General features: G+C 47.1%; 1 protein-coding gene across 4 annotated transcripts in view; it reads left to right on the top strand.

The window, feature by feature from the left end:
- Positions 1–22,429, top strand: part of LOC130481408 (adhesion G protein-coupled receptor B1-like) — an 85,588-nt gene that overhangs the window by 41,003 nt on the left and 22,156 nt on the right. For 2 of the 4 annotated variants that reach the window (XM_056854021.1, XM_056854019.1), the window contains exons 6-10: positions 274–340; positions 3,123–3,208; positions 15,853–16,024; positions 17,334–17,429; positions 19,242–19,281. In XM_056854021.1, coding sequence (XP_056709999.1) covers positions 274–340; positions 3,123–3,208; positions 15,853–16,024; positions 17,334–17,429; positions 19,242–19,281 — 461 coding nt within the window. Of the gene's footprint in view, positions 1–273; positions 341–3,122; positions 3,209–15,852; positions 16,025–17,333; positions 17,430–19,241; positions 19,297–22,429 lie in introns of all 4 variants that reach the window. The other 2 variants (XM_056854022.1, XM_056854018.1) reach the window with 1 other exon arrangement.

The following is a 22,429-nucleotide window of genomic DNA, read 5'->3' as shown; positions in this document are numbered from 1 at the left end:
TCGTTGTTTCAGGAGATCTCCAGCCCCTACCTAGAAACTGGCAACCCTAGCTTATGAGCTAAAAAGCGACAGAGTGACACAATGTCATTGGGGCTGATTCTGTTGTACATTTAGATCTTTTGCTTTATCGACTCTGGTATCTGTCCCATAACTAGCCTTCTCCGTGGGAACAATACTCCTAGGTTTTGATTTCCATCGTTGTGATGCATGCTGCTTTGATGGCCGTAGTGTGCCTTTGAGCTGACATCTCTTTTCTCCGTCTTTCTTTCCTAGCTGTTGGCTGTCTTTGGAAGGTGGTCTGCTTTATGCCTTCGTGGGACCGGCGGCTGCTGTCGTTTTGGTATTTGACCCCACTTCTGCACCTCCTTTTTTCTGTGTGTGCCTTCCCGCCGTTTCTCCAGTACCCCCAAAGTCCCCCGTTCCCCCTAAAAGAATCTCTCTAATCCCAAGAAAAGCAGAAATGCTTGAGCTAAGGTCCTTTCTCTGTAGGGAAATTTCCCCCTGGATAGACTGAGTGTGACTCTCATAGCAATGGGTTGGTCCGAATGAAGACACTTTCAAAATGACAGTGTTTTGAAGAACAGTTTTATTGTTGAAGTAGCAGAGGTATGACGCTATGCTAAAGTGACGCCAAAATAATTACTATCAATGCATATTTTAATTGAAGCCCTACCACTACTTTCTTCCAACATGGAAACCAAGGAAGCAACCATGAGGGTGGTGGTGGCTGTCCTGGAGCCCCCCTGTTCAGACACTGACCAGACCCAGGCCCACTTAGCTTAAGAACATAAGAAAAGCCATGCTGGATCAGACCAAGGACCATGCTGGATCAGACCAAAGACCATCAAGTCCAGCAGTGGCCAACCAGGTGCCTCTTGGAAGCCCACAAGCAAGACGACTGCAGCAGCATTATCCTGCCTGCAGCAGCATTATCCAGCACCTAATATGATAGGCATGCTCCTCTGATCCTGGAGAGAATAGGGATGCATCATGACTAGTATCCATTTTGACTAGCAGCCATGGATAGCCCTGTCCTCCATTAACATGTCATAGGATCATGGAATCATAGAATCATAGAGTTGGAAGGGGCCATATACAGGCCATCTAGTCCAACCCTCTGCTGAATGCAGGATCAGCCTAGAGCATCCCTGACAAGTTCTTGTCCAGCCTCTGCTAAAGACTGCCAGTGAGGGGGAAACAGGAACAATGAAAGGGCGTGTTCATGAGGAAGATTTCCATGTGATCTCCCCTGCCTGGAAATGGCTCCTCCTTTGAGATGGTTTTTGTCCTTTGTGGTTCCAGGTGTGTGTTTGTGTGTGTGTTTGTGTGCTCAGACTTATGTCTGGAACCTCATATGGAGGAATCATAGAATCATAGCATTGGAAGGGACCAGCAGGGTCATCTAGTCCAACCCCTTGCACAAGGCAGGAAATTCACAACTACCTCACCCTCACACCCCCAGCAACACCTACTCCATGCCCAGAAGATGGCCAAGATGCCCTCCCTCTCATGATCTGCCTAAGGTCATAGAATCAGCATTGCTGACAGATGGCCATCTAGCCTCTGCTTCAAAACCTCCAGGGAAGGAGAATTCAGCACCTCCCAAGGAAGCCCGTTCCACTGAGGAAACGCTCTAACTGTTAGAAAATTCTTCCTAATGTCTAGATGGAAATTCTTTTGATTTAATTTCAACCCGTTGGTTCTAGTCCGAACTTCTGGGGCAACAGAGAACAACTTGGCACCATCCTCTGATGTTTTTTGAAGATCGTTTGTGAGTGGGGGATGGATTAAGCACTTCCTCTCCATGTTTCTTCGGTGCTCCACTTCTTCTATACTCATTGCTTTGCAATGAGGAAAGAGATTGTTACTGTGTCATTTGATACATTCGTGAGACACATGCTCATAGGCTTTCAGATGTTATTTTAAAGAGATTAGACGAGAGAGAGCCAATGTGGTATGGTGGTTCAAAGTGGTGGACTCGAATCTGGAGAACTGGGTTTGATTACCTGCTGCTCCACATGAGCAGCAAACTCTAATCTGGAGACCCGGGTTTGATTTCCCACTGCTCCACAGGAGTGGTCGACTCCAATCTGGAGAACTAGGTTTGATTCCCCACTCCTCCACATGAAGCCAGCTGGCTGACCTTGGGCCAGTCACAGTTCTCTCAGAACTCTCCCAGCCCCACCTACCTCACAAGGTGTCTGTTGTGGGGAGGGGAAGGGAAGGTGATTGTAAGCTGGTTGGAGACTCCTTAAAGATAGAGAAAATCAATGTATAAAAACCAACTCCTCTTCTTCTAGACAAATCCACGAAGGTTGTGTCTATCAAAGGGACACTAACTTAATAGAGGCTCCATGTTCTCTAATATGTATGATTACCTAAAAGCAAAGATTGAGAGAAACGAGACAGTCAAGTAGCCGCAGGGAAGATCAATAAGGAGTGTACTTGGCACAATGTTTAGGGGTGATTTCCCTGGGATGCTGCCCTGGAGCATCATGGGAAATGTAGCCCCTTCCAACTGTATGATTCTAGTCCCAACCCTATGGTCACCCTGCCAGTCAAGTTAGTTGGCATGCCACATCTCTCCAGGATGTTCCCTCAAAAAGAAAATGGTGCCAAGCTTGAAGCGGTTGAACCCATACCCACCATCAAAAATAACTGGGATGCTGACATGTTCCAGCAGCCAAAATGCAGTCACTGCTTTGACTTGTCTTGAAAATGCTGAAAAACAGTACCCTTGACCAAACGGACATGTCATTCCTCATACTCACGTGCTGGTTGCCTCCCTTCTATTGGTATTCCATGGGACTCTCGTGAAAAATTGGTTTGACTCCAACGACTGCCTTCCCAGACACCGAACGTTCATCATGCAAATTGCATCAGGGCTGGGAATTGGAGGTGGTCTCAATCCAGGTTCCTCTTGACCTTGGCGTGAATTCTGTTGGCCCCTCCAAGTTGTTTTTAGCCTCTCTTTAGCATTGCTAAGCAGCCCGGTGGGGGGTGGGGGTGGCCATGATGAACGGGCAGCTCTAAAGGGTCGTTTCGTATGCGGTTGTGTTTCTGATTGTGACCAGATCGGGCTTTCAACCAGAACGTATCTGTTGTTGTTTCTCTTCCAACAGGTGAACATGGTTATTGGTATTCTGGTGTTTAACAAACTTGTATCCAAAGATGGAATAACAGATAAGAAACTGAAGGAACGGGCAGGGTATGCCTTATATCAATCATAATACCTCTAAGCAAAGAGTGAAACTGGAAATTTGAAAAGCCACGATCAATAACCGGGCTGGAGCAGGGGGAATGAAATGGCGGTAATGTGAAATAAGGCCAACGGATAGGGAAAATAGAAACTGTCTGGGTGGGCTTCAGTTCTGTGGTGACAGAGAGATCTTTCACTGTAGTGTGTTTGGTAAAGGCACTATGAACACATTTTCTCAGATGTGGGCCATAAAATCGCAGCAAGCCAAATCACGCTGAACCCAGGGCCAAAGTAAGGATCAAAATAAGTGGGAGTTTTGTGTATTTTAGCATAGAACTGCCTTAGATACACAAGAAGAGGGGTTGGATTCTGGTGCTAATGGTTAAAGGAGTGCTTGGATGAGGGCCCCCAAACGCCCCCACCTTGTGAGGCTACAGCGTGAGGGTGTGATGGGTAGAAATCACTCTGTCCCCTCCTATGTGACCTTTCCCACAAATGGCAAAAGTGCTCCCTTTCCAATTTCACCCTCCCCTTGCTGCATTCCACTTTATTCCCAAGGATCTCCCAGCCCCTGGGAGAGGACAGCAGGTTGTAGGAGGGAGGGGAAAGTTGGAGCGATCCAATCTGGGGGCTCCTTCGATTCACAGTTGATGGGATCCAACCCATAACTTTTTTTTTTTAAGGCAGAAAAAAGGATCAGAGTTACTGGCTGTCCAAAAATAACTTCCTTTTCTGGAGTTCAGCTGAGGAGCAAAGTGCTCACATGAACACGTATGAAGCTGCCTTCTACTGACTCAGATCCTTAGTCCATCTAGGTCAGTATTGTCTCCTCAGACTAGCAGCAGCTCACCAGGGTCTCAAGAAGAACTCTTTCACATCACCTACTGTACTTTCTCCCACTTTTCTATCTTTGACTGGTTTGGTTAGGGCCCCACGAAAACCGATAGACAGCTTGGCTTGCAAATTCCTGGAGGGTGGGGGTGACCCAATTGCTGGCCCATAAAATTGGACCTCCTGTCCCAAAGTTCACCAAACCCCAGTAACCATCTAAGGAGAGTCCCTTGCAGCCACACTGCACATTTGGTGACTGTACCTCTAAAAAGGCCCCCAGAGGAGCTTCAAAAAATGCTACAATGGGCCTGATTTTTTCCTGTAAACCCAGAAATAAAGCCGAAATACCCCTTTACCAGTGTGGGTATTCAGCTTATTCTGGATTTACTGAAAAAAATCAAGTCCAATAAACCCGAATCAAAAATTTACCTTTTTTTTTTTTGTTTGCACGACCCACTGTTAAGAGCAGCGGACTCTAATCTGGAGAAATGGGTTTGATTCCCCACCCCGCCACATGAGCGGTGGACACTAATCTGGTGAACCGGGTTGGTTTCCCCACTCCTACACATGAAGCCAGCTGGGTGACCTTGGGCTAGTCACAGTTCTCTTCAAGCTCTCTCAGCCTCATCTACCTTACAAGGTGTCTGTTTTGGGGAGAGGAAGGGAAGGAGAGTGTAAACCGGTTTGATTCTCCTTAAAAGGTAGAGAAAATCGACATAAAAACCACTTCTTCTTCTTCTTCCCCCCCCCCTTTGGCATGCAGATGGTCCCATATTCAGTCCTCAGCATCTCCAGGTAAAGGGATCAGGATTTAGGTGATGCGACAGACCCTGTCTGAGTAGACACTATTGACCTTGATAGTACACTTGTCATATTCAGTGTAAGGCAGCTTCATGTAGCATTTGAAGGCAGGCAGAGTGGAGTTTAGGGCAGGGCCATCCCATGGAAGGATGACCAAAGAGAATGGAAGAAATCTGCTCATCCCTACTCTGCATTGCTGTGTATTCAGCGGAGCGCATTAAACCAGTGTCACACCACATGACCACAGAAGTGCTTTATTGGGAGTTACCATCTTCCTCAAACATGGCCAGGTATTTACATCCAGCCCACCTCCAGCTGGTTATCGATCATGTCAAAGTGTGCTTTGAAAATGAAAACACTGCGGGGGCGAAATAAAATGAAATGTGGGATGTTGCTTCTTGTATCTCTTTTTCTCCTCCTTTTTTTTCATTTCTTTGCTTGAGTGTGAAATGGTTTTTCAAAAAACGTGTTCTCCATGTTGAATGGCTCTGCTTATCTCGTTTCCCTGTTTGAGACATGTTACTTGTTGAGAATGCAGAGGCTCCCGGGAAAGCTGTGTCAGTTAAGGTCTTTGAGGTGGCTGTGTTTCGGCCTGGGGTTTTGGGAGCTCTGTTGGAAAGAAAACACACCCCACCCCCCCAAAAAAAATAGATTTGGATGCAATTGAGTTGACAAAATTTTGGGTGGATGTGATGTGATTATAGAGTTCCCCCTTAGCAATGATCAGAAGTAGGATTTGCAAAACAGAAAGAGGATGATAGCTATATTATATTGAATGCCACTGTGGTGTAGTGGTTAAGAGTGATGGACTCTAATCTGGAGAACCAGGTTTGATTCCCCACTCCTCCACGTGAGCAGCGGACTCTGATCTGATGAACCAGGTTGGTTTGCCCACTCCTGTTGGGTGACCTTAGGCTAGTCACAGTTCTCTCCGAACTCTCTCAGTCCCACCTACCTCACAAGGCATCTATTGTGGGGAGAGGAAGGGAAGGAGATTGTAAGGTGGTTTGATTCTCCTTAAAAATGGGTAGAGAAAGTCTGCATATAAAAACCAACTCTTCTTCTTCTAATGAATGCCTTATCAATATGAGCTACACTGGTGTGTATCTAGCCATCTCTGGATTCTACTGAGTGGGGCTTTCCAGCTTCCCCACTGAACCCCCTGGATTTTTTATCTTGGGGTCAGCAAAGGGCACAAAACAAAAACCCCTTTCTTCTTGAAAAAGAAATGCAGTTCCATCAGAGAAAACACATGGTTCAATATAATCCGGCATCTCTATCCTCTTTGCTTGAATACACTGTTCTTCTCCAGTCAGCTTTCCCACCTTCCCAGCATTCCCTAAGTCAGTTCAGAATTTCGTGGGTAAAGCTGCCTTCCTCTCCCATTACTAGTATAGACCATGATGATAGGGATAAAAATGTGGTTTGGGTCATACCACTCCACTCTGCCAAAAATGAAACCCTTCCTGCAGTCCTGTGATGGAAGAGACTTTTGCCAGAAGAAAGCTTTCCAAATGACACTCTGTAAATCCTGATAACAATTTTTTCAAGCTTGTTCTAACATAAATACAATTGGGGACCGAGGTCAGCATGTTTATTTCTTTAGAAAAAACATTTATTTACAAAAAATATTTTTTTTCCTAAACATTTTCATCCTAGAAGAAAATTAAACTTTAAAAGAGCGTAGTCACAACACTTCTCGGTTAAAATCTATGCCCTCCTCATGTCTGTTCAGACATTTATTTCTCTCTCTCCAAATATAAGGGGTTTGTGCTCCAAATCTCTTACCTTACGTTTCTGACATCCGCTGCAACCTCAACCTCAATCAGTCTTGACCTTGGCCTCGATATTTCTCAGAAGAAATATCACACTTGTCCTCTGAACAGCAACAGATAACAAAAAAGTAACCCATATATTTGACATCTCCTTGAGTCTCACAAGATGAGAGACTATCAAAGCCAAACATCGATCACAAAATACCCACGTTGGGCACCATAGAATAGGGATTGACAGTGTGAAATGTGTTTCTCAGTCTATAGTGTATATTATTTTATTTATCTTTTTAAAAAACACTTTTATGCTACATTTCCACCTCATCAGGGTCAACAGACAGATGTAAAAACATTAAAACGGCTGCCTGGGGAGGTAATGAGCTCCCCCTCACCAGCAGTCTTCAAGCAGTGGCTAGACAAACACTGGTAAGCGATGCTCCAGGCCAGGGGTGTCGAACTCAATTGTTACGATGGCCGGACATGACTTAAATGTCACTAGGGGCGAAAACGCACGGTCGCTTTATCCTCCTTTAATCCCTGTTTTAGCCAGGATCGAACGCACATTAGGCGAAATGCATGCATTCGATCCAGGCTGAATCCTGGCTGAAACAGGGATTAAAGGAGGATAAAGCGACCATGCGTTTTTGCCCTTGGTCAGGCGGGGCCGTGCCTCGCCAGCCCAGATCGAGAGTGGGGGGTGGGTGGCTGCCTTGGCTGGCTCGTGGGCCGGATAAGAACTCTCAAGGTACTGGATCTGGCCCGTGGGCCTTATTTTTGATACCCCTGCTCTAGGCTGATCTTGCATTGAGCAGGGGGTTGGACTAGATGGCCTGTATGGCCCCTTCCAACTCTTATGATTCTGTGATTCGATTTGAGCTATTAAAATAGAGTTTAAATTATAAACAATTCAATTAAAAACATAGCACTAGAAAGAGGGCCAGTAACTGTTATTAGGAGGTAGGCTAGATGAGACAAAAAAGCCTTTGCCTGCTGGTGAAAGCTGCTGATAGAGGAATACTGATGAAATCACCCTTTGGAGGGAGTTCTAAAGTTTTGGTGCCATGATAGAGAAGACTCTTTCTTGGGTTGCCACCCGTCTAGCTTCAGATGACCAGAGTGTATGGGTCATTTAATATATACAGTGGTTTTGGATCTGTACTCAGTTTTCCAATGGCACACTGGGACTTTCCCACATCTCCCCTCCCACAGCAGCCCACTGACCTCTGCGAAATGGTGCTCCTGGGAGACGGGAACCCTGAAGAATGACACGAGGAGGGTCTACAATGGGAAGAGGGAATTGATGGAATTTGCCAATTTTGTTTGGATCAAACCCAATGAATGCGAAGAGACTGGAGTGGGGTGGTGCCCACAGAACCCACCCACCCCCAATATTGCTCGTTCCTTCAAAACTAGAGATGGTTTTGTCCCTGGGATAATTTTTTAAAATGTTCATCTTCGCTTCTTTGACTCAGTAATTTTCATTTCTATTTTGCTTCTTTCAGAGAGTCAAACCTGTGACATTTTTGCTTTCGAATTTTCTGTTTGCTCGCGCTGATTTTGTCTAGCGCAATATACATTTTTTCAATGTTACTTGTGTGCTGATAAATCTACTATCATACATATAATTTTCCCCCAAGGGCCAATGGAGCATAGTGGTTAGAACAGGACGGGGAAGACCCTGGTTCATATCCCTATTCAACCAAAAAAAGGTCAATGGGTAACGCTGGGCTAGTCACACTCTCTCTGCTTAATTTGCCTCCCATGGTTGTCATGAGGATAAAATAACATAAGTATTATATAAATTGTATATAAAAAATGTACAATATCCATACATGAAAATAGTTTCAAAGGGTGGCAGTGTTGGTCTGCAGTAGAACTGTTAGATTCAAGCCCAATAGCACCTTAGCGACAAAGAAGAAGAATTGGGTTTTATACCCCAACCTTTAAGGAGTTATACCCCAACTTACAATCACCTTCCCTTCCTCTCCCCACAACCGACACCTTGTGAGGTAGGTGGGACTGAGAGAGTTCAGAGAGAACTGTGACTACATTTTCAGGGTATAAGCTTTCAAGATTTTCTGGGTATAAGCTTTCAAGAGTCAAAGCTCCCTTCTTTGGGTATCTGATGAAGGGAGCTTTGACTCTCCAAAGCTTATACCTTGGAAGTCTTGTTGGTCTCTAAGGTGCTCCCAGATTCACATCTAAATAACTATGCAGCAGTAGATGTTGAAAACCAAAAGTAAGGACATAGAAGTGTTGGCAGGTATTTACGAATCGAAAAATGAATGCTAATGAGAAAATTCAGTCGTTCCAACTTGATACACAAAGGAACGGTCAACACACCGAGGCCAAGGGTAGGATCAGTGGGCACAATCCCACTCTCCCCTCTGTATATCCGCGGTGCGCGGCCTAAGTCCGGAAGAGCCACACCATTGAAATGGGGGAATGATGCTGGAGTGTCAATTTGCGCTGTCACAGCCCAAGAAACCTGCAGGCTCCAGTTGGCCTATTTTCTTTCCCAACAAGGTTCCCTCCGATCCCAGAGGCATGGACACAGCTCTTCACCTTTTGGGGGAGACGGGTGGTGGCTTTGGATTCCCCCACCCCCGGGATGGCGTAGCTAACAGTGTATATCCCTCCACCCTTCCCTGTTATTTTCTTTCTCTCGCTTCTCAAGCTCCGGGGGTCGGTTGGGATTTCATTTTTTTCCCCTGGTTTCCCTTTCCCGGAATTCAGTTGGATATTCTCGTCCCCTTCCTTCCTTTCTTTTCGTTTCCCCCCTCCCTTTCCGTTGTGTTCATGAGCAAAGTGTTTTATTTCGTTTCAGTCTTTTAATTTTAATTGCAGTCAGATGGCAGTGCCTCTATACGGCATCACGCTCAAATGTTCCAAGTGTGGAGTGGTTTCTTCCGCTGAAGTTTCGGCCACAGCCACCAGTAATGCCATGTTAGTTCCTCTAATTTCAACTTCTTTTCTTTCTCCTTTTTTATTATTTCTCTCTTTATTAAAAAAACAAAAACTTCAAGTCTCCTCTTTCATTCTCCCTTTCCACTCCTGGTTTGGTTTTTTCTCTTTCCCTCCTCCCCAGCTCTTCCGCCTCTCTTGTTCTCCTCCGTAGGCCATGTTAAGATGACTAGACTTCCTGAGATGTCCTACCACTTTAAATTCTGGACCTTCCTCCACCCCACAACAGAATGTAGGGTGCTGCTCAATCCCACAGGAGGCAGTGGGGATAGTCAAGTTCCCTTACTATGTTTTGGAATCTAGTATCTAGGCCAAAAATGCCCCACTCCCTGTGTTTGTCAGCAGACCTAGTATGCAAAATGGGTAATTTCCTTGCGACTGACAATCTCAACTACAGACTAGGAATTTTGCCTACAGTAAATGATAAATCAGTAGTCTATATGTTAGGGAGTTTCCGGCAATTTCCTGGAAAACCTTACCTTTGAATTGTTCATAATCTGTCTTCTTCAAATGGGAGCCAAGCCATTTGCGGATCCTTTATTTAGAAGTCATCTTGGTGGGGGCTAAATGTTGCTTTTATATTCCACATCTCACCTGTAAAAAAGTTTTAATTTTTTAAAAAGAATATTTTAGTATCTGCTTAACATGAGCACCATGCTGAAGCACCCAATAGTGGCAATGGTAGTGACATCTATGACTGTGCATTCATATTGCATTCTTATATTTACTGATATTTACCTTAAAGGGAGTGCACAGGTGACAGTAGTTGCACCCTCTCCCTTTATGTCCACATGCTCTGTCACTGCGGGCTTTTCTCCTAACCTACCAAGATCATTTGTGCAACAGTGAGGGTGGAAGGAAAGTGTGTGGATCAGTGTGCATCAGGAAAGCACGTTGAGGATCAGGGAGGGCTCATCATTGGGTATAACCATTCAACCTCCCCCTTTATAAAATAGGTGCACGGGTGCATGCATTTGGCCACCATCTAGTTCAACCCTGAGACATTGCTGATTAGACTCTTCTTTTGGTGGAGGATCTCATCCATCTTCTTGTCCAAGAGACCGCTCTTCCCAGGACATTCTCGGAGAACTGTTGGTGGGCTCTCAGTCCAGCACATCACAATTATTGGTGGTCGAGTTCAGGCAGCTCGACTTTATCCTGGAACCTGATGGTTGGGCCTTCAGGAGCATTAGACTCTGGTATGCCGGGGTCCTGATAGCCTCCCCTGCAAAAAGCAAGCCAACAGTTTTGATCTGTCAAGCCCTATGTGACTCATCCCTTAGACCACCACCTCCCCCATGAGTCTTTTTACACAAAGAGGTGCACTTGGCAGCTGCCCCACTGTCTTGCAAATGCCTAAGATTGTCTATCATTCTAGAAGTATTGGCTGTTGGTGGCAAGAATTAAGCTTTAAAGGATCTGGGATTGCAGATTTCATTGTTTGTAGACTAGCAGTGCGCCCTGACCTGGATGGCCCAGGCTAGCCTGATCTCATCAGATCTCGGAAGCTAAGCAGGGTCAGCCCTGGTTAGTACTGGGATGGAAGACCACCAAGGAAGTCCAGGGTGGCTATGCAGAGGCAGGCAAGGACAAACCACCTCTGTTCCTCTGCCCTGACCTGGCTAGCCCCAGGCTAGTCAAATCTCATCAGATCTCGGAAGCTAAGCAGGGTCAGCCCTGGTTAGTACTGGGATGGAAGACCACCAAGGAAGTCCAGGGTCTCTGCACAGAGGCAGGCAATGGCAACCTACCTTTTTTCATCTCTTGACTTGAAAACCCTATGAGGTCGCCATAAGTCAGCTGTGACTTGATGGCACTTTTCACCAGCAGACTAGCAGTGCAATCATAAGTAGAGTCCATTTAAGAGAGGCAGCGTGGTGTAGTGGTTAAGAGTGGTGGTTTGGAGCGGTGGACTCTGATCTGGAGAACTGGGTTTGATTCCCCACTCCTCCACATGAGCAGCGGAGGCTAATCTGGCGAACTGGATTTGTTTCCCCACTCCTACACATGAAGCCAGCTGGATGACCTAGGGCTAAGTCACACTCTCAGCCCCACCTACCTCCCAGGGTGTCTGTTGTGGGGAGGGAAAGGGAAGGTGATTGTAAGCTGGTTTGAGTCTCCCTTAAGTGGTAGAGAAAGTTGGCATATAAAAACCAACTCTTCTCCTTCTTCTGAAGTCAGTCATCATAGGAAGGTGTGGCTCTGCTTAGGATTGCTCTATCAGGGTTGCTTCTTAGAATATGGGTTTGGAGCTGTTTCTCTGAGCCAAAGAGGTGAGACAGTTCCATTCCATTGGTGAAAGCACCTTGCATTAAGTGAAGTGAGCCTTTAGATCCAACCCAATCTATACTCTGCCCTCCTCCCAAACCCCCAGAGTTTTGGACCAGCCTAAACTAAATTCTGCATTAGGAATCTAGACGACGTCTGTGATGCCAACGAATAAGTTTGGGCATGCTTGTTTCTTTTTGGTTTTCTGTCAGTCACAGGGAGAGTTGTACAACCCTGCAGAGCATAGAAAGTGGCTGTTCTAACTCAAGGCATTGCTCAGTCAGCTGTCAGCCCATTGGAGGCTACATTGTTGTAGAGAAGGGGTGTGAAACATAAGGCCCGCGGGCTGGATCCAGCCCCTTGAGAGCTCTTATCCAGCCCGCGAGCCAGCCGAGCCAGCCACCCCCACTCTCTCGATCTTGGCTGGGCTGGCGAGGCATGGCCCAGCCCAACAAAGTGGCATTTATGTCATATTTGGCCCTCGTAACAATGGAGTTCAACAGCCCTGTTCTAGAGGTTCATGGAGAGTTGGAGCACATGTTTGGGATGAGGCTGCCTTGCAGCTGTGGTATCTCCTCTGTAAACTTCCTCCTTAAATTCTTGCAGGCATCTTAAGTGGCAGAGGGTAGAGGCAGGGTGTCCCACCCAAAGCCCACAACACCCCTTGACCTCAGGGCTGCAGAGATTATCCTCTCCCCACATCTCCGAAGCATAGGATGCTGACATCCTCTTGAATGCCCTGCTCTCTTGCTCTTCATATCCCTTTGCCAAACCCTGCTGCTTCTTTCCCTTCAGGGCATTCAGTACCCACCTTCTCTGCACCTTCTACTTAACCGCTTTGCACTTTGCCCAGGGAATTCATACTTCCCTTTCTCTGGCCCCCCTTCCTCTGCTAAATCCATCTTCTATTCCTCCACTCCCCTTTCTCTGGGTTTTTCTCCTTAGGGTTCCTTAAAGAGCTCTCTGCCTCTGTGTCCACATCTTTCTTTCCTTTTTTCTAGCTCCTCCTGTCCCACACAGCCCCCTTTTCTGTAAGCCCCCCTGCTCTCTTTCTGTTCCCATCCCATGCCATTTCAAATCCTTCTCTAGAGATGTGATATTTGAAAATGAACAAGATGGGTAATCATGGCACCATTTCCCACTCTCCAGATCCCCATTCAAAAACAAGTTCCTGTTCACTGTATTCCTGGAGAAGCCAAATCTTTCAATGAGTTTCCATGTGGGGAGGGGCTGTGCCTCAGTGGTAGAGCATCTGCTTGGCATGCATAAGGTCCCAGGTTCAATCGCCGGCATCTCCAGTTGAAGGGACTAGGCAAGTAGGAGATTTGAAAGACCTCTGCCTGAGACCCTGGAGAGCCGCTGCCTGTCTGAGTAGACAATACTGACTTTGATGAACCAAAGCTCTGATTCAGTATAAGGCAGCTTCATGTGTTCACTTGAGAGGAAAACATGATTTTCTGCTCAGCCACACAGACCCGTCCCACCAACAGCCCGTCATTTTGTCTTGCTGGTGATAAGCGGGCAACCAGTGCAAGGCACAAAGAGAAGCTTTGTGATGTTACAAACTTTGCTAGCAGTATCAGCTAGGATCACCAGCCTCCAGGTGGGGCCTGGAGATCTTTCAGAGGTACAACTGATCTCCAGATGACAGAGATCAGTTCCCCTGGAGGAAATGGCTGCTTCGCTGGGTGAAGTCTATTGCATTTATACCCTGCTAAAGTCCCTCCCCTCCCCAAGCCCTGCCCTCTCCAGGCTCCACCCCCAAATCCCCAGAAGTTTCCCAACCTGGAGCGAGCATCCCTAGGGATTGCAAATCAAGAAAGTGAGGAAGGTCACCTGAGACAGGGCATAGTGCGTCAAGCAATGCAAAGTCTTGCCAGGAGAACCAACATTATTTTTGCGGCAACCCTGCTCTCCAGGGTACTCAAGAATGCCACCTGGTGACACCAAAAGGATATCCCACAATAGCATCATAGGTTCACAACTGAAACACTGCCTCTCCTCTTCCTTGCATGGAATCTACCTGTGCTACTGTGTCATCTGTCTCTTTCCTTTACCCCCCCCTCCTCCCCATGTGTCATTTCTGATCACTTTTTGGTTGGGTGGGGGGTTCTGTCCTCCCCACCCTTGCGCTTGTCCGTCAGTCGGTTTTATTAATGTCATGTTGCAAAGAGCGACTTTGTTGGGACTGCCTGTTGGCCAATGCATTGTGTTGAACGGAGGGGGCCGGCGGGAGGACATGCCTCGGTTGGAAAAAAGGTGGGGCAGTAGACTACGATGGCTTTCCCTGACATTCTTAATGGTTGGATAGCCAGGGTTGAAGAACTGTCATTCCTGCTTATATGTGATGAAGGAAGTGTTGACTCTCAAAGGCCTATACCCCCAACACCTCATTGGTCTCTAAGGTGCTACTGGACTCGAATCTAGATATTTGAACACTTACTGTCAGTCCAAAGAGCAGTCTGCATCCCTGGTGTTTCACATGAGTGTTGCTAGAGTAGGCCTGTCTTTGACAGTTTCCTGATTGTTTCCCTCCTGCCATGGAGAGAATTGCCCTATGCTCATAAGAAAGGCCATGCTGGATCAGACCAAGGTTCATCAAGTCCAGCAGTCTCTTCACACAGTGGCCAACCAGGTGCGGACTCTATTTGGCGAGCTAGAGTTTCGAGCACTTCGGAGCCAGTAATTACTGGACACCCCGTTTTGAAATGTAACACCAGGAGGAGACGGGGGGGGGGAATCACAAAGATTATTGGCTTTCCCTTGTCCTCCATTTGAGAAAGCAGTAAACCTGTATTGGCTCTAGAGAATCCAAGTTCATCGCTAGTGCTTTTCAGCGGTGTAGTGATATTAGGATGCTTTTAGGGGTGCGATTGATCCGTTTGCTGGCACAGAAAGCCCCATGCTGTGGTCCACATAAGTCAGCTGTGACTTGATGGCACTTTACAGACGCCCCCAAACACAGTTTTATCTAATAGAAAAGAAGTTGTAATGGCTTTATTGGTCCACGCAGAAGCCAAAAACAAGAATGTCATTCATGTAATACCAAATTGAGACAAAGCTATTAAATCTAGTAAACACAAATCTCTTCAACAGCATGCTCAAATGCTCTTAATGCCGAATTGAATTCACAAGGCATGCCAGGTACTAGGGAGAGAATTTTTTCTGCCCCTAAGATCCTGAAAGGAATACTAAGAAGCAGCAAGGAGTGTGAGGGAAGCTCAACAAGATCTAAGGGTCTAAACCATATTTACTCTTTCTTCTTAAAAGGTAAAGGGTTAGCCCAACCTCATCAGATCTTGAAAGCTAAGTAGGGTCAGCCCTGGTTAGTACTTGGACGGGAGACCACCAATAAAGTCCAGGGTTTCTATGCAGAGGCAGACAATGGCAAATCACCTGTGTATGTCTTTCACCCTGACCTGGACAGCCCAGGGTTACCCCCCCCCAATCAAATCTCAGATGTTAGGTAGAGTCGGCTTTGGTTAGTACTTGGATGGGTGACCACTAAGGAAGATCAGGGTTTCTATGCAGAGGCAGACAATGGCAAACCACCTCTGTATGTCTTCTGCCCTGATATGGATGGCCAAGGGTTAGCCTCCCCCACCCGCCCCGCACATCAGATCTCAGAAGTTAGGTAGAATTGGCTCTGGTTAGTACTTGGATGGGTGACCACCAAGGAAGATCAGGGTTGCTCTGCAGAGACAGGCAATCGCCAACCACCTCCACTTATCTCTTGCCTTGAAAACCCCATGGGGTCTCCAAAGTTTGGCTGTGACTTGATGGCAAAACACCAAAATAACAAATGGCTGCTTTGCTAGTCATGCATGTTGTCAGCCTTTCTGACGAGAAACAGTGCTGGTCTACAGTCATCCTATCAATAGGCTGGAAACCATTTTTGGATCCTTCTGTACGTACCAAAAGTCATGGTGCATATGCCCTTTGTGACCAGAAGCTCATGGGTAGAAATCCTTTGACTGGGTGAAGCTCAACGATCCCCTCTTGTCTTCTGTCTCACAGGGCGTCCCTCTGGAGCTCCTGCGTGGTCCTCCCTCTCCTGGCCTTGACGTGGATGTCGGCAGTGCTGGCCATCACAGACCGGCGGTCCGCCCTCTTCCAGATTCTCTTTGCGGTCTTTGACTCCTTAGAGGGCTTTGTCATTGTGATGGTCCATTGCATCCTGCGGAGAGAGGTGGGCACCCTGAGGGTTTATAGGTAAAAATTCAGCCGAGCTAGATTCTTGCCGTACTCGAGAGACTGTAGCCCTGTTCACAAGTTACAGCGCATGCGCACAAAACCTGTGCGCTGTTGACACTCAGTTTTTCCTTCGTGTTTGCATCGAGTTCCATCCCCATGTCCCATTTGATGCATGTGCAACTGAACCTGTGATTTAAACCCCACACTTATCCAGCGTGATAAGTGGTTAAGAGCGGTGGTTTGGAGTGGTGGACTCTGATCTGGAGAACCGGGTTCGGCTCCCCACTCCTCCACGTGAGCGGTAGAGGCTAATCTGGTGAACTGGATTTGTTCCCCCGCTCCTCCACACAAAGCCAGCTGGGTGACCTTGGGCTAGTCACAGCTCTCTTAGAGCTCTCTCAGCTCCACCTACCTCACAGGGTGTCTGTTGTGGGGAGGGGAAGGGAAGGTGATTGTAAGCTGGTTTGAGTCTCCCTTAAGTGGTAGAGAAAGTTGGCATATAAAAACCAACTCTTCTTCTTCCTTTCATTTCTAAAGTGAATGCGTGTTGGCGCTTTTTTATAAACAGACATACGCTCATACATGCAGAATGTACGAGTGTTCACTGTAACGTGTGAACAGGACTTCATATTTTGTTTTCAGAAAAATGTAAAGTTGCTGGGTGAGAGTGGGGGAAAGATGTCGAGATCCATTGGCCATAATACCTCCATGGATGAAAAGAGCCTAGTGTTTACTGTTCCCACTTTTTCTTTCTTCCTTTCCTATTTTTAAACATGCTGGTTCCTTCTGTTTGCATGGAATTTCATTTTATTTATTTAAATTATTTCTGACTTTCTTCCTGAGAAAACAGGTGGCCAGTTGTATAACAGCAGTCGAGTTGCGGGTTGTGTGATTTTGAGTGTGAAAATCAAAAACTTTTTAATTGAAAAAAGACCATATTTAATTCCACAAAGCCATCGTTGTTTCCTTCAGTTAAGGGGGTGAACTGGAGAAGAATTACTACTTCCTGGAATGTGCATAACAGGCAGAAAAGCAATCTAATTATTGAAATCCATGAGTCAATAGACCAGAGGAATTCTGCATAGAATTGCACTGGGTAGCTTGATCTATTTTCAGTGTCGTCGTCTTAGTACTGTTCCCCTCAAACTAGTGAGAGCCCGTTTCTCTATTTTTGTGTCGCCTGCCTCTTCTAAATGGTTTTAATGATTGTATGCTTGACCCCCGTGCCAAAGCTATATGCTGCCTTTAATTTACTCAACCTGCTATATCCATCAATCTCTGCCGTTTGCAACGTCCTTCCCTAGGTACAAGATGCCGTCAAATGTCGAGTGGTGGACCGCCAAGAAGAAGGAAATGGCGATTCTGGGGGGTCATTTCAGAATGGACATGCTCAGTTAATGGTAGGCTGAAGCACCTCTCTCTCCAGAGGCAGTTTAAAAGTCACGGGAACACTCTCTTGACTCCCTCCCTCCCCTGCACTGGTCTCTGAAGCATGCATCCCAAAGATGAAAGCATGCAACCTTAGCAACACTCAGCCCCACACACTCCCATCTTGCCTAGGGTTTCCCTTTTCCTGAACCGTTCAGCACAACACAGTCAGTCCCTTCTTCATGGTTGCAGCCACACACTAGGGCTTGGTAACACCGTTTTCCTCCAAGTCTTCCCGCGATTGTGGACTTGGCCGTCAAGGAATGTCTTTCATTTGGCTTAACTACCCTCTGCTTGGCAAAGCCAAGGCCCTATTCAAGCTGCCTTTATAGTCCGTTTGAGTAGCAGGTTGCTAATGGGTTTTTTTTTGTGTCCGTTCAGACACAACCAGTTTGGCTCCCGGCTGCTAACGGATTTTTTTTACCTGTTCAGACAAAGCCACTTATGTCCCATTCACAAAGCGAGGCTGAGCCGGTTTTTATGAAAACTGCTTTCAACCGTTTTCCGTTCTTCCTTGTGCCTCTGAATCACTCCAGTGGGCTGTTTGAACTACCTGGAGCACTTTAGGAAGGACCGCAATTGTTTTCCCAGCTTTTTTGCTGGTGCGTTCTTTTCCGGCTTTTTTAAAAAAACTTTCTGAGATTTGCGTTATAGCAGTGAGATTTGAGTTATAGCAGTGACCTATAGCACTATAACACAAATCAGTTCAGTTTCAGTTTCAGTTACCTTTATTGGCATGATATGAACTGATTTGCATTATAGCAATATAGGTCACTGCTATAACTCAAATATCACTGCTATAACGCATATCTCAGAAGGTTAAAAAAAAAGCTGGAAAAGAACGCACCAGCAAAAAAGCCAGGAAAACAATCACGGGGCTGTTTGAACTAGCCAGAGCGCTTTAGAGATAGCTCATAGATGGACTGAAATGAGCTGTATGAACACCCATCTTTGTATCGCTTTATTCCAAAACGGTCCAACAACGGGTGACATCTGGTTTAGAATGGTAATCTGAATGGGGCCTAAGCTTGTGCGATGTGAGGCAGAACATTTAAACTTGGTGCCCCAGGGAACCAACCCAGGTTGGGGCACTGCAGAGTGAGTCTCGCTGAGGTAAGCGGGAGCTGTGCAGGAGCACAGCAGAGCTCTTTCCCAGCTCCTATTCATTTCAGTGAGCCTCATATGGAGTACTGCCCTCCAGACTGGGTTTGGCCCTCTGGGCCAGATTTATCTATCAACTCTGTGCTACCCTTAATAAAACTTATTGGAACTACCACTAGAAGGTTGCTTCTCCACATCTCATAGTCATGTTGACTAGGATCAAAGAATCCCCCCCCTTTGGACCCGAGAAGAATCAGATTTTTGGTGACTTCTACAAGCAAGGTTCTCTTGACTTGGGAAATGGCCTAAATCAGAGCCAATGGGATGTGCCTTTTGAAGCTCTGATGAGAGAGATGCTTCTTGGGCTTCTACTGGCTATTGATTTTGGATTCTCAATTTGTGCGGTACCTTGCCCTCTTGGATAGGGCCTTTCTCAAGCCAAAGAGCTCTTTCATCCCAGGTCAGAAACTGAAAGGTAAAATGATTTCCCAGTGACCTGGTGCAAGAACTCTAGTGTTTGTGATGGGTATTACATCTGGGGTTTGAGATGAGTGTTATTTTTGCCCTGCAAAACTCAGAAGCATTGTTCGGCAATACCCTGCCTTTCTTCTCCCCACGCCCACGCCCACCCTCTCCCCTCCCCCCGGTTGACCGCACCCCCCTCTGTTTTCTCTGTCTTCCAGACCGATTTTGAGAAGGACGTGGATATGGCTTGTAGATCAGGTGAGCACATCACAGGTGAGAACTCGGCAAGTGACCTGGTTTGGGGATTGAACTTGACCTTTTTTTAATTTACAAAAAAAAAATGATTTTTATCCTGTTTGTGTCAAAGTGTGCTGTCTGTGGTCTGCGTGTCTGAGCTGTTCCTTGCTTGCTCCACCCCCTAAACAGCTCCTAGCTCTGCCCATTTCCTCTGCCAGCTCTCCTTTTCCTGTTTCCCCCTATGCCTAAGGTGCTGGCTTCAGCCAAGGACAGGCTCTGTTTGGCACATTTAGCTGCCAGCTTGGAAGGCTTTAAGAGGGGAGTGGATATGCTCATGGAGGAGAGGGCTATCCATGGCTACTAGTCAAAATGGACACTAGTCATGATGCACACCTCTTCTCTCCAGGATCAGAGGAACATACCTATTATATTAGGTGCTTTGGAACGCAGGCAGGATGGTGCTGCTGCAGTTGTCTTGCTTATGGGCTTCCTGGAGGCACCTGGTTGGCCACTGGGTGAACAGACTGCTGGACTTGATGGGCCTGGGTCTGATCCAGCAGGGCCTGTCTTTTGTTCTTATGTTCTTACAAGACTCAGCCAAGACAGATGGGTCGACAACACTAAACATAGATCTGACAGGGCATACATCTTTGTCTGTTCACCTGCCCACCTCGTTCACATATAAAATTGAATTAGGAGATTATTGTTTACATCTACAGCGTAGTGCAGTGGTTAAGAGCGGTGGTTTGGAGTGGTGGAGTCTGATCTGGAGAACAGGGCTTGATTCCCCACTCCTCCAAATGAGCAGCGGAGGCTAATCTGGTGAACTGGATTTGTTTCTCCACTCCTGCACATGAAGCCAGCTGGGTGACCTTGGGCTAGTCACAGCTCTCTCAACCCCACCTATTTCACAAAGTGTCTGTTGTGGGGAGAGGAAGGTGATTATAAGCCAGCTTGATTCTTCCTTCAGCAGTAGAGAAAGTCGGCATATAAAAACCAACTCTTCTTCTTAAAAGGCCTTGTGGGTGAAGGCAACAGAATCATTTTCTCTGCCATACCCCCACTCTTTGGTGCCAGGCCAGAAAAAAATTCCTGAGGTGATGGGACACATGAACATATGAAGCTGCCTTCTACTGAATCAGACACTTGGTCCATCAATGCCAGAATTGTTTACTCAGACTGGCAGCGGCTCTCCAGGGTCTCAGGTGGAGAGGTTTTTCCTGTCACTTACCACCTGGTCCTTTTAACTGGAGATGCCGGGGATTGAACCTGTGACCTTCTGCATGCCAAGCATATGCTCTACCACCGAGCCATGGCGTCCCTTGCACGAATGTAGCAAATTTGGGAGCTCTACCTCAAAAAATGTTTCCCCAGGAGCTTCGCAAAACCTGGGGAAAGCCAAACCCGGAAAAGCCGAATAAACCTTTTTTTTCAGAAATGGCCAATTCGGATTTGGCTTTCCCTCCAGGTTTTAGCATTCAGTAAACCTGAACCCAAAATTTACCGAAATGGCTTTTTTCCGGGGGGACAGGGTTCGGTTCTGGTTTATCAAAATGCACAGCCCTGGTTTTGGCATACATTCTGATAGCAATTCAACGATATCCTGCCCTGTTTGGCTTTTGTGGCCCTTTCTTACATGCCCAGGGTAATGGAGAGGGGCTGTGGCTCAGTGGTAGAGCATCTGCTTGTCATGCAGAAGGTCCCAGCCTCAATCCCTGACATCTCCCGTTAAAGGGACTAGGCAAGTAGGTGATGTGAAAGACCTCCGCCAGAGACCCTGGAGAGCCGCTGCCAGTCTGAGTAGACAATACTGAATTGGATGGACCAAGGGTCTGACCCAGTATAAGGCAGCTTCATGTGTTCATGTGATTTTGGGGAGGGCCTGTGGCTCAGTTTGAAGAGCATCTGCTAGGCATGCAGAAGGTCCCAGGCTCAATCCCTGACATCTCCCGTTAAAGGGACTAGGCAAGTAGGTGATGTGAAAGACCTCTGCCTGAGACCCTGGAGAGCCGCTGCCGGTCTGAGTAGACAGTACTGACTTTGATGGACCAAGGGTCTGACTCAGTATAAGGCAGCTTCATGTGTTCATGTGATTTTGGGGAGGGCCTGTGGCTCAGTTTGAAGAGCATCTGCTAGGCATGCAGAAGGTCCCAGGTTCAATCCTTGGCATCTCCAGTTAAAGGGACTAGGTAAGTAGGTGATGTGAAAGACCTCAGCCTGAGACCCTAGAGAGCCACTGTCGGTCTGAGTAGACAATACTGACTTTGATGGACCGAGGGTCTGATTCAGTATAAGGCAGCTTCACGTGTTCATGTGTAATGCCAATCGCCACTTTGGGGTCAGGAAGCACTTTTCCTCCAGGCCAGATTGGCCAGGGATCCTGGAAGGATCCCCCCCCCCCGCAATCTTCTGGCCATGGAGTAGGGGCCACTTGGAGTGTGTGTGTGTGTGGGGGGTAGTTATGAATTTCCTGCATTGTGCAGGGGGTTGGACTAGGTGACCCTGGTGGTCCCTTCCAACTTTATAATTCTATGATGACATGGGAAACGTTTCAGAAGAGTGAGGAGCTTTGAGACTGGAATCTGGGCTTTGGCTCAGTGGCAGAGCATCTGCTTGGCATGCAGAAGGTCCCAGGTTCAATCCCCGGCACCTCCAGTTAAAGGGACTAGGCAAGTAGGTGTTGTGAAAGACCTCTGCCTGAGACCCTGGAGAGCCGCTGCTGATCTGAGTAGACAGTACTGACCTTGATGGACCAAGGGTATAAGGCAGCTTCATGTGGTCATGTGTTCAACTCCCAAGACCCAAAGGCCTATCTGAACCAGAATAAGCCGGTGCCTGAATCACTGATGGTTCACTCATGGTTCACGCTGGGCTTCGCCTGCACTTGGGGAGACAGTGGGGGAACTGCTTCCCATAGACCACCTTCTGCCTCCTTGGCTTTCCTCTTGCCCTTTCCAAATTTCACACCCTCAGGCATCCGTTGCAGCTCTGCAGACTGGAAAGGGGTCACCGTTCTCAGGAGCCGCTCTACAAGAGGCCCCATCTCAGGCCTCTACCCCCAGCCATCACTGCGCTTTCTTGCCCCCCCTCCCCCTATCCAGGGCCTTCTTTCCTCAATCCCTTGGCATCTTTAGATGCAGCTAGCAAGCCATACATGGCCTAGAGAAAG

The sequence above is a fragment of the Euleptes europaea genome, chromosome 8 (genome assembly GCF_029931775.1).
Source record: "Euleptes europaea isolate rEulEur1 chromosome 8, rEulEur1.hap1, whole genome shotgun sequence".
In the NCBI taxonomy this organism is placed as follows: domain Eukaryota; kingdom Metazoa; phylum Chordata; class Lepidosauria; order Squamata; family Sphaerodactylidae; genus Euleptes; species Euleptes europaea.
This window is presented reverse-complemented; position numbering and strand designations above follow the sequence as displayed.